This window comes from Bactrocera oleae, chromosome 5 (genome assembly GCF_042242935.1).
Source record: "Bactrocera oleae isolate idBacOlea1 chromosome 5, idBacOlea1, whole genome shotgun sequence".
NCBI lineage: Eukaryota > Metazoa > Arthropoda > Insecta > Diptera > Tephritidae > Bactrocera > Bactrocera oleae.
In genome coordinates this window covers 37,089,987-37,107,332 of record NC_091539.1, presented here as the reverse complement: position 1 = coordinate 37,107,332, position 17,346 = coordinate 37,089,987, and the positions used below count along the sequence as shown (strand labels likewise).

Here is a 17,346-nt window from a genome sequence, read left to right as displayed (position 1 = left end):
TTATTATCAAAGGCAAAGGTACGATCTCCTTAGAATTGTTCAGATCCGACCACTATAGCTGACCGATCCAAATCAAGTTCTTATATGGAAACTTTTGTATTTGTAAAGGGTATTACAGCTTCGGTGCAGCCGAAGTTATCATCGGTTTACATTGTTTTTTTTCTTTGCAGTTTGTCAGAACGGCACACCTGGTAGTAGAGTCTTTTCTAAAAACTTAAAAATTTCCACATTTAGGAAATATCAAGACGGTTGCTAGAGAAAACGATATTGATGTTATATGAAAAATCAACGGCCTTATGTTTTTTCTACGAATGGCAAATTAATTTTCGCAAATTTGTCTCGACTTGGCGATTTGCCATTGCATTCTGAGAGAATAGCAGAACTTTGGTTCGATTAGTTACCTTCAATAATGTTACGAATACGGTTTTTTTTTTTGAAGAACCAATTTAACAAATAAGTAATTTCTCTGTAATTTTGCTGTAAACTTAATACTAAGCCACTTACGAACATCTGATGAATTTCTATAGAGATAATACTATAGTCTAGTCTAGACTAGTTAAATATTATTTAATGAGTCGATGGCTAGAGAGTATACCTAAACAATACAAAAATATCCGCCTTAGTATCCAGAGATGTTCAAAGTTTGCCCTCAAATCACACACACAGAAATATATTCACTTTCCACGAATATATTGTTAAATATGACTTAAAAGATTTCGATGTTCATATTGGTGCGGTAGTTGTGGTATTTCTAGATTCTATAAATGTTCATTAACAGATTTTGGCTACTATAGCCATTTTCTGGGATTGTAAATGGAAAAATTTGTGTAAAATAGTGCTTCCATGCACGATGCGGGAATGAAAGCCTATTGAATCGACAGCTATGAATAAATATCTGATTTATTAATTATTCACATAAATAACGAATTAATTAATGAATTTATTGATGGGAAATGCATTCAATCTGCGCTCATTCAAAATATGTGAAATCTTAAAACAGAAATTGCACCACGAAAAGCTGAGATGTTTCTTGTGCAAATTTTCTTTTGATTGAGACCTAAAAAAAGCGTTATGAAAATAGGATTATTAAGTCTAACGTATAGTTAACTAATATTTAGTAATATTTATTGAAGAGTACATGTACATCTGTTGGCTTATCAATCTCCCCCGGCCAAACTAACATGCAACTGTAATAACAATACGAAACTCTGATATTTTCATTCTTACTTTGTAGTAAGAGTATCCTAATAAAAAATGTAGTACATTATAAAATATAATACAATTATTTAATTTTTCAGTTTAGAATTAGGATAATAATACGTGAAGCCGATCAGTAATAAATATCGCAATTTCGTAATCGATGCAATCTCGCTTTAATTTGACGATTTTTAATAATTATTTTCAGATGTAGGTATATGATTATGTCACACTAATACAGTCGTATATACAAAAATAAGTCTCAAATGTTTTGTGCACTACTGTTGACAAACAACAACTCTGTATGCGATTTATTTTGTATACAAGACTGACTAAATACACTTCTATATATACATCTACATACATAAATGTTATATACAAAACTTGTATCGTCTGCAACAATTTGGTATTGATTTGCTTGGCTGTAACAGCCCGGCAACCGGCTTTATATGTCAACAGCGATCAGCTGTTTTTTGTGTACAAATTTTCAAAAGTAAATAAACAATAGCAAGCCGTTATATTATTCCCACTCTCGGTATGCGCATGTGTGTGTCGTTGACCCAATTTGCCGCAAAAACTTCAATGACAACAAGCAAATTTACGAGCATGAATGAAAAATTCACTACAGTCTGCACCTATGTACGTATACATGTATTAACGTATTATTTTTGGTCAGAACAGATAAGTATGCCGTTATCTCTATACCGTTATACATATGCAAAGTCTGTGTCAGCACAAAGATGAGAATGCGTCGGTTAAGTTCCCATTCGCATGTAACGCTTCTATCAGTATTGATTTTGTCCACCAACGAAACGGACATTTTGGCTAGAACGAAGTGAAAATTTGGCCATGTAAATATTTTGCAAAACTATTTTTGCTAATACTTGTGTAAACTTTAGGTAAATTGTAAGGAAAGTTAATTTGGAAGTACTATAAAAGTGCTTATTTGCAATTTCCTGTCCATCAATTGCAATTTTAGACAGAGTTTTTGAAAAAATCATAGCATACTTCAGAGCGTGTAAACTTTGAGTTGTGTCTAATTGGTTAGAAAGTGTGTTAAAATTAAAGAAAAATTGTTGAAATTTGTTTAAAAGTTACTTATAATTTAACAAAAGTGCAAATTTAATTAACTAAATATGTTTTAAATGCAGAAAAATTACTTTGGCAAAATTATAATTCCTTTCCTGGATGTATTGATTTTTCGCAGAGAAAAGTATACGCAAAAACATAGGGATACAGGGGTAGGCGAAGTTCAAATGAATTTCCATGTTGAGGAAGAAGCAAACAGCTGTCTGAGAGCAGTTTGTCTGGTTTTTAGATTGAAAGAGAGTGTTGATAAGACATATAACTACAAGCAGCCGCACTTCGTCCAACGCAAGGTCTGTGGTGCTCCAAAGTTGTTTACTTACGAGTATAAATAACTAAGTATAGTTGACTACGTTACATTTATTTCATATACATACATATTTAGGCAATATGTTTGCTTAATAGTAACAATATGATCAAAGAGAAACAAATCTAAATGAGAAAATTATGTCTTTCAAGGACAAGTAGTTTATGTGATATTCAGTTAACTTATAGACATTATGCAGACACCTGTTCCAACATCGAGAAAGCTAAAAATTCGAAATCAAATGAAATTTCAAGTGCTGGTAGGGCGTTAAACTATTTTGAATGCCATTTAGTGTCCGGAACACTTATGATGATTTAAAAGCGGTGGTCTTTCGGTAGATAATAACAATTCTACAAATGTTTTTATGCATAAAAACTATACAATTCTTTAATCATAATGGTGGCTTAAAATTTTTAGGATCCACCATTTCAATGGATAATACAAAGGTACATACTACAAATCTGGGAGGAAGCTGGGTCAAGTATCTGTTTTTGTAACGGTTTTCATATTTCGATGCAAGTTCAATTGTGTGACTTGCTACTTATTAATCCAAAAATGGTTAAATCGGCGAAATATTGTATTAGCCCTTGACCGGATAAAACCCGGGTCAATTCCGTTATGGAAGAACTGGCTGTTGTGGCAATTACGGTCAAGTACATATCTAACAAAGGTTGCAAATGTATGGATTTTTAAATATTAGTCAGGTTATTGACTTTCTCCAATTGTCTGGGTCTTACACCCTCTTTATTATTATTATTATTATTTATAATTAGGTTGATTAATTTTTAATCGCTTCGAAATAAATATTTTTAAATATCGGAGATTACTTTTGATATGAAAAGATTCTCCAAAAATCTCGCAGCTGTTCAAAGTAGGTTTAGGGCTTTCAATTTTATTATAGAAGTAGCTTCCACAAACCCCTGCCAAAGTTTTAAGTTGATTAATTGGTTTCACAACTCTATAAAAGATAAAAAATAAAAACTATAACATTTAACTGTTGTTATTTCAGCTGTCTTCCTTTTACACACCCTATTTTTTGGACAACAAGCACACGAGGAGTTCGTTTAATATCTGTGTAATCTTGGCGTTCGGTCGCGTAGAATGCGTTCAATCTGCATGCTTGAATGATTGACCGATTGCATACGCGTCGCTTAGGAGCTGCAAGTAACCGTAGCGACACTAGCTCCATATCGGCGACTACCACCGGTGTTGGCGGTGGTGTTGGTGCTGGTACAAGTGGCGGCGGCATAATTACCACTCCACCAGCTAGCACCAGCTCCTCCAGCGGGCACAGTCTACAGTATCAGCAGCAGCAGCATTCACATCCCCATCAACAGCAACAGCAATTTCGCTCATCATTACATCACCATCATCATACGTCGGGTCACAGTCATTTCACCTTCAATACCGGAGGCAGTTATAGCCAAGGTCATAGCTCGGGCAGCTTATCGCGCATATCACGCAAGGCTGGCGCATCACTTTCGGCATCTGCACAAAGTGGACATGGCTTTGATGGAACCAGCAGCGTTAATAGTCCGTCAGTTGTGAATTCGGGCAGCGGCAGCGCCAGTAGTGGTCCGGCACTGCTACCCACAATGGGTCCAATGTTGGGCACTTCAACAAGTGGTGGTACCGGCATAGCCGGCGGTCAATTGGGTGTACATAATCAAAATGTGTCTTCGAACACGGCTGGTAATAGTAGTGCTGGTGGTGGTGGTCTTGGCGCTAGCGGTAGCGGCAGCGGTGCGGGCATTGGTGCTGGTGTCATGGGCGGTATTGGTGGCGTTGGCGGCGGTGCGATTGGCGGTGGTGTTGGTATGGGCATCTGTGGCGGCATCAGTAGTACGATGGGCCCAAGCAGCGCAGCCATAACTGGCGTCCCCCCTATTGGGCTGGGCCTAGCAACGGGCATTGGTAATAAGATGCTCGGCCGCAAGCAAAGCCTCAAGGGGGGCGAACCGTTTTTGGCCGATTATGGTCCCGAGGAGTCGCTTAACGAAAGTGCCGATATTGAATGGGTGAATAAGCTGTGGGTAAGGCGACTAATGCGTTTATGCGCCTTAGTATCCTTGGCCTCAGTCTCATTGAATACGCCGAAAACTTTCGAGCGGCATCCCCCATTACAGTATATAACATTCGCATCGGACACCGCGGTCACGCTGCTATTCACCGCCGAAATGATTGCCAAAATGCATATACGTGGTGTATTGCATGTAAGTATTATGGTTAGGTAGAAGATCAATTATTGAACACAACAATAACTAAATGTTAAGCGAGCTTGAACGAATCCATCGGAAAGAATAATATAACATAAGGTATGGAGGGACATAGGTATGTGAAATTATCTCTATTTGTGAGCCTTTGTTCGAATGGAGCTTTATATAATTGTTGTCTAGAAATGTTATAAAATGAAAAGGTAATCTATTTTAACTGCACTTATTGAAAAATGAAGTACTAAATATTAATTAATCGATAATTACCTTAATTCAATTTAAAACCGATTTGAATTTCACTTAACTGTTCTATATAAACTGCGCGCGCAAACCGAAATGATAAATAAAAATTCCTTAATTGGAATAAAATCTTGTGAAATTTGATCTCCATTTTTACTATAGAAAAAAAACTTAATATCGAGTCTTCTTTGTAACGAAGACAAATATTTTAGTGGCACAAGACTTCAGTGAAGCTCGTAAAGTCATCGAAAACTTTTCTCATGGGAGTCGTCCATCCACCATTGTTAATGACGATAACATAGAAAAAGTTAAAAAAACATAGTTTGAAAATCGTTGTCACAATGTATGTAGCTGAAGACCATATATTCATCAAACACATCTTAACTAATGACGACACGAGAGTTTATGAATATGACGTCGAAACTGTTCAATAATCTCGAATGGCGCTCCAAAAATGAAGCGAAAACGAAATAGCAAAACTCGCTGAAAGCACTAAAGGCATGAAGAGTTGATATGCATTTCGTTTAGAAGTGACATGTTCAGTGTAACTAATAAAATTTGGATCATTACCTATCGAAATACGGATAGCAAAAGTATTATTGGTTAAAAACAGAAACATTGGCATTTAAGCCTTAATTAAATCGTATAAATAAACATAAATATTATTGCTTATTAACAAAATGCTGTCTAAAGTTGTCATATTGAAAATAAGAAATCGCTTTTTTATTTAAACATAATCGGAGTATAACCCGGAGGAACTTTTAGAGTGTTACAAAGACTAAGAAACTATTAATGTCCTCACATACCTTATATCTTATGATCAGATTGATTTGCTCAAGTTTGTTACCGTTATTGATGTCGTCACTTTCAAAACATATGTTTGTATGTAATAATTGTCCTACTCCATTTTGCGTAAGCGTCATATGAATCGAGTTTGCAACGATTACATAAAAAATTGTATATAAATATGTGTATATTAATGCATGTATGCATGAGTGTCATTTCGAAGCAGGTATTACCAAATCGTTCAAAATGTGGCCTTTACTAATCATACATTTTTCCCCCATATACTTTACATACAAATGAATTGCTATAGGGTGAAGTACCATATCTAAAGGATCATTGGTGTCAATTCGATGCGTCAATGGTATTTTTTCTCTGGATATCGATTATATTACAAATATTCGAAGTTTTAGAAATTGTGCCCAAGTAAGTTGAAACTACGCCTCATAACTACAAGTAGTTAGTCTGATTCTTATGTGTACATTTATATAAGAAATGTTTCGGAAGTTTTGTTTTGAATTGAATAATCAATGCGCATTTGTAATTACCAAAAAATTTCCGAAACAGTTCAATTTCAATCGTTCCCAACTTACTACTTTTTATTAATATTTTTTACTTAGATTTTCTTACATCTCAATTGTACGCGCACCACGCCCTCTAATTATGATACGCTTCCTGCGAGTCTTCCTGAAATTTTCGATGCCAAAAAGCCGCATTAATCAAATATTCAAGTGTGTAGAAATTATTATAATTTAAAAAAAATGTCTGCATATTAATTATATATGTATTTTCGGTGTATTACAGACGCTCGAGCCAACAGATCTACAACGTGACCTTGTTCTTCCTATTTTTTATGTCACTTTATGGATTACTGGGTGTACAATTCTTTGGGGAGTTGAAAAACCATTGCGTGATGAACAACTCCGAGTACGACTACTTGGGAAGACCGTAAGTATTCTCTGAGCACTAATTTTAAAAGAGAGTGAAGGAATGAAACCGGCGAGAAGGAAGCAAGAGATGAAAATATATAAAAATTGAAGGAATACAACAAGTATACTTCATTATAGCCTAAACATACATATACCTTAAGTTTGCCACTAAGCTTGTATAACCCACAAGATATAAATTGTCACCGTGACGATCTGAGTCGATTTAGCTATGTCCGTCTGTATAAACGCGAACTAGTCCTTCAGTTTTTGAGATATCAATTTGGAATATCGAACACGTCTTTTTCTCCCCAAGAAGATATTCATTTGTCGGAATTACCACCGATATCGGACTACTATAGGTTATAGCTGTCATACAAACTTATCGATCAAAGTAAAGACCTTGCATGGAAATCTTTTTTTTGTGTCTGAAACCTTTTACTGGGTAGTCAGGGTTTAGGAAGAGCAGAACTAGTTTATTGGCTAATAAATGGAATAACACCAAAATGTGGAAACTTCAGTTTACTGAAAGATAAGTTAGATCGTAGATCGTCCTTTGTGTTACCCATACATTCTTAAAAGTTAATCCCCAGATCTTCATAGATCGACAAAGCGTTTGGAGGTTACCACAAATATATTTAGACAAATTTGTTCCAATCCCAGCCACTTCGTTAGGTTCACCGAAGGTGTGTCTACCGAGATATTTCAACATCACTCTGGCAAAAGCCGGCGATAGAGGAGAAAGTGGCAAGATGATTCCACCTGGCTTTCCTCTATACAGCTCTGGCAAAGAGCGGCTGAAAAAATAATATATTTTTTTAATTTACTGAAAGAAATACGAGTTAACTTTTGATTCATATAGAAAATATCACTCAAAACTTCTTTCTATAAGGATCGTTAATCAGACAATAATTTATCAAAAGCTCAAGATAAGGTAGACACAGTAAATTTTTTTAGAATATTTATAAAAGTATGTACATAAAAGACCAGACAAAAGAGCATAGCCATTATTTAAGCCCGCTTTTGGTAATGCTCTTATGAGTCTACATTAGGGTTTTTTAAAACAGCATTTAAATTGTTTTCCATATCATCCTTTCGAATCATTTCGAATTTCAGCATTTTAACTATAAATTCGCTTGCCATACCTGATACATTCTGCTCGATGGATCCGGACTCTGGATATCAGTGCTCACCCGGAATGGTTTGCATGAAAATGGATTTTCTCAGTAGCTATGTAATTGGCTTCAACGGTTTCGAGGACTTTGCTACGAGCATTTTCACTGTCTACCAAGCCGCCTCGCAAGAAGGTTGGGTCTTTATAATGTACCGCGCTATCGATTCTTTGCCCGCTTGGCGTGCTGCTTTCTACTTCAGGTTGGTATTCAAAGGCATGTTATGTCAAATTTACAAATACCTTTACCTTTTTTTCAGCACAATGATTTTTTTCCTCGCTTGGCTAGTGAAGAATGTCTTCATTGCTGTCATTACGGAAACATTCAACGAGATTCGCGTGCAGTTCCAACAGATGTGGGGCGCTCGCGGTCACATACAGAAGACCGCTGCATCGCAGATACTCAGCGGCAATGATTCTGGTTGGCGTTTGGTGACTATAGATGATAATAAACATGGCGGTTTGGCACCTGAAACCTGTCACGCGATCTTACGTTCACCCTACTTTCGCATGCTGGTGATGACCGTGATCTTGGCTAATGGCATAGTTATGGCCACAATGACGTTTAAACATGATGGTCGCCCGCGTAATGTTTTCTATGAGAAATATTATTACATCGAAATGGCTTTCACATTTTTCTTGGACTTGGAAACGCTCTTCAAGATCTATTGTTTGGGTTGGCGTGGCTATTATAAACATTCCATACATAAATTCGAATTGCTCTTGGCGGTGGGCACCACCATACACATTGTGCCAATGTTTTATCTGTCGGGCTTCACTTACTTTCAGGTAAGATAAAAAAGAAGTACGAGTATTTCGTAGTGTTGTGGAGTCAATAGAATCTGTACTTTTAATATTTTTGAACATTTGTTTCATATTTCACTTTGCAGGTCCTGCGCGTTGTACGCTTAATCAAGGCTTCGCCTATGCTTGAAGGCTTCGTTTATAAGATTTTCGGTCCGGGCAAGAAACTCGGCTCACTGATCATATTCACTATGTGTTTGCTTATCATTAGCTCCAGTATTTCTATGCAACTTTTTTGCTTTCTGTGTGATTTTACGAAATTTGAATCATTTCCGGAAGCTTTTATGTCTATGTTCCAGATTCTTACGCAAGAGGCCTGGGTTGAAGTTATGGATGAAACAATGATACGCACGAGTAAAACACTTACACCGTTAGTGGCCGTCTATTTTATACTCTACCACTTGTTCGTCACATTGATCGTGCTCAGCTTGTTCGTGGCGGTCATTTTGGACAATTTGGAACTGGATGAGGATATTAAAAAATTGAAACAACTTAAATTTCGTGAACAGAGCGCTGAGATTAAAGAAACATTGCCATTTCGTTTGCGTATTTTCGAGAAGTTTCCCGACTCACCACAAATGACCATATTGCATAGAATACCGAATGATTTCACATTACCCAAAGTACGTGAATCGTTTATGAAACATTTCGTAATTGAGTTGGAAACCGATGATCCCTCCATTGTGGAGAACTGTAAGCGTCCCATGTCGGAGTGTTGGGAGTCGAATGTAGTATTTCGTAAGCAGAAGCCTGTGCGGATCATGAACAAGACGCCCAAGGTGCGTTCGGCCGGCAGCAGTTTGCGCAAATTAGCCATCACGCATATTATCAAGTAAGCGAAAGATTGTGTAATGCCTTTATGCTATTGTACATATAATTGGCAGCAAAATTTTCAAGCCGGGAAACTACGGTTGAAACAATTTGAGCTCAAAGGGAATACCATTAATAATATAGACATTAGTATCCATAGATATAATAATATATATGTATATATTTAGAAGGCGCAAATTATCATATCCCTATCAAAATGTTTCCACACAGACTATCCCGCATGCAATGTGTGCTCAAAATTCTCATATACATATGTGTACTTTTATTCAAAATTGACTTACTCAAGTCGACTTTCCAGTGATTCGAATAATCAGCGTTTAATGCTTGGAGACTCCGCTATGCTGCCTGTCGTAGGCGGCAAAGGGGGTTTAAAGTCTCAAGGCACCATAACACATTCGAAACCATGGCGTGTAGATCAAAAGAAGTAGGTTCCTAACAATCATTGGGCATACGCATTAATCTTGTATTGGTTTTCTTCAATTTCTGTTCGTTACACCAGATTTGGTTCACGTTCCATACGTCGTAGCGTACGTTCCGGTTCGATTAAATTGAAACAGACTTATGAACATCTCATGGAAAATGGTGATATAGCGGCAGCACCACGCGCCAATTCGGGACGTGCACGTCCGCATGATCTCGACATAAAGCTACTGCAAGCGAAGCGACAACAAGCCGAAATGAGGCGAAATCAACGCGAAGAGGACTTGCGTGAGAATCATCCGTTCTTCGATACGCCACTGTTTTTGGTGCCGCGTGAGAGTCGTTTTCGTAAGATTTGTCAGAAGATCGTGCATGGACGTTACGATGCGCGCCTTAAGGATCCACTAACGGGCAAGGAACGGAAAGTGCAGTATAAGAGCATGCAGTAAGTCCTTTGAGTAGCCTTAGCTATATTTCTTGTGTACAAAAACTTATTTTTCCTTCCCGTTCGCAGCAATTTTCTCGGTTTGGTCACCTACTTGGATTGGGTTATGATCTTTGTTACGACACTTTCATGCATATCAATGATGTTTGAAACGCCAAGCTATCGCGTTATGGATCATCCTACTCTACAAATAGCCGAATATGGTTTTGTAGTATTTATGAGTCTGGAGTTGGCTTTGAAAATACTTGCCGACGGTCTCTTCTTCACACCGAAAGCCTATATTAAGGATGTAGCTGCAGTGCTGGATGTCTTCATTTATGTTGTATCCACATCCTTTCTCTGTTGGATGCCCCAACAGATACCGACTAGTTCTGGCGCACAACTATTGATGATTTTGCGCTGTGTACGCCCATTGCGTATTTTCACGCTGGTGCCACACATGCGCAAAGTCGTTTATGAGTTGTGTCGCGGCTTCAAAGAGATCTTACTCGTATCCACATTGCTTATACTACTCATGTTTATATTCGCCAGCTATGGTGTACAGTTATATGGTGGTCGCTTGGCGCGTTGTAATGATCCGACCATTATGCGTCGTGAAGATTGTGTGGGTGTATTTATGCGTCGTGTGTTTGTAACGAAAATGAAATTGACACCCGGTAATAATGAGTCATATCCGTCGATGTTGGTGCCACGTGTCTGGGCTAATCCGCGCAGATTCAATTTTGACAATATCGGTGATGCGATGCTGACGCTGTTTGAAGTGCTCTCCTTTAAGGGTTGGCTGGATGTGCGCGATGTATTGATCAAAGCTGTTGGACCGGTAGGAGCGTGTTTCATTTTCATACTCTTATTAGTGTTTCTACAGTGTTTTATACCTGTTTGTTTGTATCTTCCATTTTCAGATCCATGCGGTTTACATACACATCTATATTTTCTTAGGTTGTATGATCGGATTGACCTTGTTTGTGGGTGTAGTGATCGCTAATTACTCGGAGAATAAAGGTACCGCTCTGTTGACGGTCGATCAGCGTCGTTGGTGTGACCTGAAAAAACGTTTGAAGATTGCTCAGCCTCTGCACTTACCGCCACGTCCGGATGGCAGAAAGTTTCGCGCTTTCACTTACGACATAACCCAGAATATAATCTTTAAACGTATTATAGCCGTAGTGGTGCTGATCAACAGCATGCTGTTGTCCATAACGGTAAATATGAAGTTGTGCAAGAAATTGTGAAATAATCAAGACGAAGCCGAGATCAGATAAAAATAGACCTCAATATGGGACTGTTATATATATATATATAGATTTATATATTCTTCCGATTATATGTTATTCCTCAATTTAATATTTTATGGATAATTTGTCATATTGGATCAATTGGTTTCCAAGTTCGACTTGCTTTTGATAGCCGATTAAGTTGAGTATAAGTTTTATCAACCTGCGGCTAAATATATTATATGATATAAAGTTCAAGATCGTTAAATACATAGATTCGTAATACTAGTTTGGATTTCACTTGAGGCTTTTAATATTCGTGTATATAGTTTGAACTTACGACCGGTATAACTAGGGATATATGTATATATTATTGTAATATATAATTGAGATACTTGTTGTAGACCCTCCATGTAAACATTTTAGATAAAAACCTATATTTCATGCATGCAACTAAAACCACTTGATCCTACTGATTATAGGAAACGTCGGAGACCCATTAAAAATATATATAAATGATCAGTGTGACGAGCTGATTTAGCTATGCCCATCTGTCTGTCAGTCTATATATATCCAAATATATAATCTCCAAACAAATTGTTCAGATCGGATTAATATAGCATATAGCTGCCATATAAACTGACCAATCAAAATTAAGTTCTTGTATAGAAACTTTTTTATTTATGATGGGTATTATAGCTTTGGGGCAACTGAGATTAACGATTTTCTTGTATTTTTTGCAGTGGATTAAAGGTGAAGTTCACACGGAACGTTTGGTGGTTGTCAGCGCGGTTTTAAATTTTGTTTTTGTCATTGAGGTGGTTATGAAAAATATAGCATTTACACCACGTGGCTACTGGCAATCGCGACGAAATCGTTACGATTTACTCGTCACTGTGGCCGGCGTTGTTTGGATATTCCTGCAGACTATATTAAGAGTGAGGCCCTCAAAGGTTTTTAAGACGTGCTTATATTTTTACTTAATCTTTTTCTATTTTATAGAATGATCTCTCCTACTTCTTCGGTTTTATGGTAGTGATTTTACGCTTCTTCACTATAACCGGTAAACACACAACACTCAAAATGCTTATGCTGACTGTGGGCGTGTCGGTTTGTAAATCCTTCTTTATCATATTTGGCATGTTTTTGTTGGTATTCTTCTATGCCTTGGCCGGCACTATACTCTTCGGTACTGTTAAGTATGGTGAAGGTATTGGTAGACGTGCAAATTTCGGTTCTCCTGTAACGGGCGTAGCGATGCTGTTTCGTATTGTGACCGGAGAAGATTGGAATAAGATTATGCATGATTGCATGGTGCAACCACCATATTGTACGCCAGGAAAAAATTATTGGGAAACCGATTGTGGTAAGTTATTTTAATTGACAAAATACTAATAATATTCCGACATTCGTTGAGGAAAGTTTCAAACTTGGATAAAGTAATTGGGGTGTATTGATTGAGAATTAATAACATAACATAACATTTTTTGTATTCATATAATATAGGTTAAGACAAAAGTTTTACAAAAGTCGGCAAGATTCTGTCAAAACCTCCAATAAATAGATATAGGAATTGTCAAAGCCCTGGAGGCTTTGTTTGAGTCCTAATGAGGTTTTTAGCAGAATATATCAATTTGGATTTGACTGTCGCAAAAGAAAATCAAATAAATTGAAATCTTAATGAAAATACCCCATTTGGCATAGAATATAGACAACTCTGTCCAAATCAGTACGTGAATCCATGAAGAATCTACCAAATTTAATGTTCAACCTTATTAGTCTAAATTTTTCACAACCTATTGTCACTCCAAGTGAAAAAATTTTAGTAGAAATTCTCGCATTTTGTCTAGAGGATACATTAAAACGAGGAACAGAAGGAGTTTAGTGAATCCCTACTACTAGGTAGGTAGGTAGAGTGGCTGTCTTTCGACACACCTAGACCTTTAGGAGGCCCATAGTGATACAAACACGGGACCAAGGTCCCCTCACTCTATTGGCTTTTCTCTGATCCCTACCACTCAGTTGATAAAATTTTCAAACCAAAGCCGGGTAGAATTATGAATTCTGTTAAAGTTATTAAGTAGTGGTCGTACCTAAGCAGTTAATACTTGTATTGAACCCCTGAGTATATTTTCGACCCAAAAAATTTCCTAAGAAACAGTTTTTGAATGAGGTCAGCATGTACTGTTAAAATATGCGGATCTCTTATTATTACTAGTGAAGCCATAGTATTATTAACCCATTGACCATCTGATCAAAATTGACCCAGACAATTAGTAAAGATTTTTCGATTTTTACCATGGAAAAAAGTGAATTTGGCTTGAAATTTTGTGTTTCCAATGGAATCACAGCTATCGGTATCAGAATCAGAATGTTGCATAAGTGTTTTGGGGTAGTCTCCCTAATCACAAACGCAAGTATTTGAGGGGCATAAAGCGTTCTGTGAAGGTCGGGGAGTCATCGAAAACACGTCTCATACGTTATCGCCATCATCTATTCATCTCTGTGTCGATAACATCGAAAAAGTGACAGTGCCTGAAAATGTTCTTGTTGGCATCAGAAAGATATGAGAGGATCTCAACCACTTCTATAGATCGACTCACTGGTGGCGATATGACGTCGAAACTATCCAACAATGCCACTGCAAAAATTAGCCGAAACCGAAAACACCAAAATTCACTGAAAGCACTGAATGCCGTCCGGATTAAGCGTTGCCAAGCTTAAAGTGGTTCAAGAGTCTATTTTGTAGGCGATAATAAAAATGTATATTAAAATATGTGAAAATGGAGTTTATTTCTGTCAGTTCGGGTCAAATTTGATCAGATGCAAGCCCAAATATAGGCTTGAGAATGGTATTTTGTTCTTAAAAACTTCTATTACTTTACAAACTAAAAAGTTATTTTCATTAATCCTTAGGTAATTTCACAGCTAGCCTGGTATACTTCTGCACTTTCTACGTCATTATTACGTATATTGTATTGAATTTACTCGTGGGTAAGTTATATTGCAAAATAGAATACCATATATAAGAATGATAATTTATTTTTCACTTATTACAGCTATTATCATGGAGAACTTTTCATTATTCTACTCAAACGAAGAGGATGCTTTGCTTTCGTATGCCGACATACGCAATTTCCAGAACACATGGAACATAGTGGACATACATCAACGTGGCGTTATACCTGTTCGACGTGTGAAATTCATATTACGTCTATTAAAAGGACGTCTAGAGTGTGATCCACAGAAGGATCGATTGCTCTTCAAGTACATGTGCTATGAATTGGATAAGTTGCATAATGGTGAAGATGTGACTTTTCACGACGTGATTAAGTAAGTATAAATTTATTTTAATATCGATTAATGGAAAGAAGTGCTACAATTTAATTTTTTGTGGAAACGCAGCATGCTGTCCTATCGGTCGGTGGATATACGTAAAGCATTGCAATTGGAGGAATTGCTGGCGCGTGAGGAATTCGAATATTTGGTAGAGGAAGAAGTCGCCAAGATGACTATACGCACTTGGTTGGAGGGTTGCCTGAAGAAGATACGTGCACAAAATGCAAGTGTAAGCTATAACGGCTTTAAAAATGTTGAGATTAACTAAAAAATAATATTTGTTTGCTATTATTAGAAGCAACAAAACTCCTTAATTGCCGGTTTGCGCGCCACAAATGAGCAGTTAATGCTACTCAAGACACCGGAGGATAAAACTCCCACCAGCGGCGGTGAGAAACCACCTGGCAGCACAACTGCGGCGGGTCCACCGACTAGTGATGCCTTTTCGCCCACCTTTAGTTCAACGGAGAATGAAGAAAAAGATGCCAGTGGTAGTGCGGCTGTCTCCACCACTGGTGAGGCGCATGGCGTGCAACGTGTCATAAGTGGCACCAAACGCGCACAAGCACTGATTCGTTCGGACTCAACGGGCAGCTCAACGGGTCGCAAGTATTTAGCACCCACCACATCCGATCCACAACAACGCAGCACACTTACGGACAAGGAGCGTTTACATATTAGTAGTCAACAAAAAAAGAAAAATTCAATGACGGCAGTACCTATCTTGCCACCAGTCGCTGCTGCTAGCGGTTCTGCAATTAAACGCGACTTGAATCGGACGTCGGGATTTTTCGCATCCGGTAACAATGATGGCAGTCAATTTCATTATCCCCCAAATGTGGTGAATCATTTTGGTGAACAGCATGGACCATTGGGTAGTCCATCAGCGATTATGGGTCACATTATTGCGGGTAGTAAATTATTGCCGTTTAATAATCAAGCGAATGCAGTTTACGAGGTGCACGATTGGTGGCAGGAACAGGTGATTTGCACACTACACAGTGACGATGAAGGTTGAGTTGAGTGTGCTCTTTGTACGTTTTGTATTGACTTGTTATTAAATAGAAGAGTATAAAATATTTTAGGTGGATGTGAGTATAGAATAAGTGTGAGGTTAGTAAGTACGGGAATAATAATTTATAATTATATTAGAGCTCTATTTTATGTATTTTTTTGCACATTGCCAAATTTACAAATTCCAAATAGCCAAAAATCTATTTATTTAGTTGAATAGTGAATGATATAGCACAATTTATTGTTAAAAAGAGTTGAATAATTTTAAAACAAAATTGTTAGAAAACTGTGGAAATACAATTATGCATAGGTGTCTTAATTTTGTAATAAAAATATGTTGTGAAAATTGTTATTTGTTAAAATTTTTTACATTTATTTCATTGCCATTGTAACTAGATAACATAAAATAAACTAACGAACAATTTGTTTTGTTTATTGTATAGTACAAATGCAATTGCGTTTGAGTCTGGTTACTGTATAAGGTGATACGGTTTTTTGTGTTTAAGTATTTCTTTCCAATTACGACAATGGGTCAGCTCTTGTCGCCCTGAAGGCTCAGTGTTTACATGGTGAGAAAGTCCATAAGTCATTCATACGAGACTTGGCATATTTATAGATTAATGCGGGAACTGAGTCAATTCTGAGATCACGTTAAAAATCATGGCTGCGAGAACACCAATGCACATCTTTAAATTTTTGTTTGAAATCGCTGGATTTCTGCGACAGTGCATGGACTTCTGCAACCCTAAAGCTGGATTCCATAAGTCCAAACTCGTCTGAACACCTGCTTGTAAAGAATAATTTTGTTAGATGTGGTTAGGGCAGAGTTTCGGCCCAAAAGCCAATACATATCATTTTTATTTATTTATTTTTGACATGTGCACTCCATCTAAGTTTTGTATACAGGGTCATGTTCAGGTCTTTCTCATTATTGTGATATAGTATTTGTACACCGTTAATAAACAGTGGCATATATCTAATATTGTTGTGAGTGAAATCAATATGTACTGATTTATAGTGGTTTCATCATCATCAGTATCATCTGCAATTGTTGCTGTAATACAATTGCCATCGTGTGGTAGATCGCACGTAAAGAGTAGGTAAGGAATGGGTTCTAACACACTACCCTAAGGAACACCAGCTTTAATTTCCTTTAAATCGGAGTACATATGTATCTACGTGTTTAATTCGAAAAAATCGGTCCGAAATGTATGATGTTAAGATATTGTAATATGATTTTGGTATTATCAAAAGCTTTGAAAACGTCGAAGAAGACGGCCGAGCAAACTTTTTTTCTTCAAAAGCATTTTCAATATCTCAAGTAATTCTATGCACTTGGTCAATAGTAGAGTGATT

General features: G+C 37.2%; 1 protein-coding gene across 6 annotated transcripts; it reads left to right on the top strand.

Annotated features, from left to right (window-relative positions):
* Positions 1 to 1,991: 1,991 nt before the first annotated feature.
* na (sodium leak channel non-selective protein na) lies at positions 1,992 to 16,439 on the top strand. Of its 6 annotated transcripts, none has more exons than XM_036371567.2 (18): positions 1,992 to 2,096; positions 3,600 to 4,803; positions 6,140 to 6,252; positions 6,447 to 6,557; positions 6,631 to 6,774; positions 7,869 to 8,126; positions 8,184 to 8,712; positions 8,814 to 9,559; positions 9,857 to 9,982; positions 10,058 to 10,423; positions 10,493 to 11,243; positions 11,326 to 11,625; positions 12,381 to 12,575; positions 12,640 to 13,003; positions 14,554 to 14,631; positions 14,697 to 14,970; positions 15,043 to 15,199; positions 15,272 to 16,439. In XM_036371567.2, exons 2-18 carry the CDS (start codon positions 3,715 to 3,717, stop codon positions 15,992 to 15,994), a joined length of 6,324 nt encoding a protein of 2,107 aa, XP_036227460.1. In that variant the 5' UTR covers positions 1,992 to 2,096; positions 3,600 to 3,714; the 3' UTR covers positions 15,995 to 16,439. The 6 variants fall into 6 exon arrangements, with proteins under 6 accessions (XP_036227460.1, XP_014096422.2, XP_036227458.1 ...); XM_014240947.3 differs by having other exon boundaries at positions 15,043 to 15,205; XM_036371565.2 differs by having other exon boundaries at positions 9,845 to 9,982.
* The last annotated feature ends 907 nt before the right edge of the window (positions 16,440 to 17,346 follow it).

Excerpts from the sequence above, each read along its gene's own strand:
- na (XM_036371563.2), top strand. The coding sequence starts at position 3,715 with ATGATTGACCGATTGCATACGCGTCGCTTAGGAGCTGCAAGTAACCGT. Across the intron at positions 6,775-7,868 it reads TACGACTACTTGGGAAGACC|CATTTTAACTATAAATTCGC; the intron begins GTAAGTATTCTC and ends TTCGAATTTCAG. Across the intron at positions 9,983-10,057 it reads TGGCGTGTAGATCAAAAGAA|ATTTGGTTCACGTTCCATAC; the intron begins GTAGGTTCCTAA and ends TCGTTACACCAG.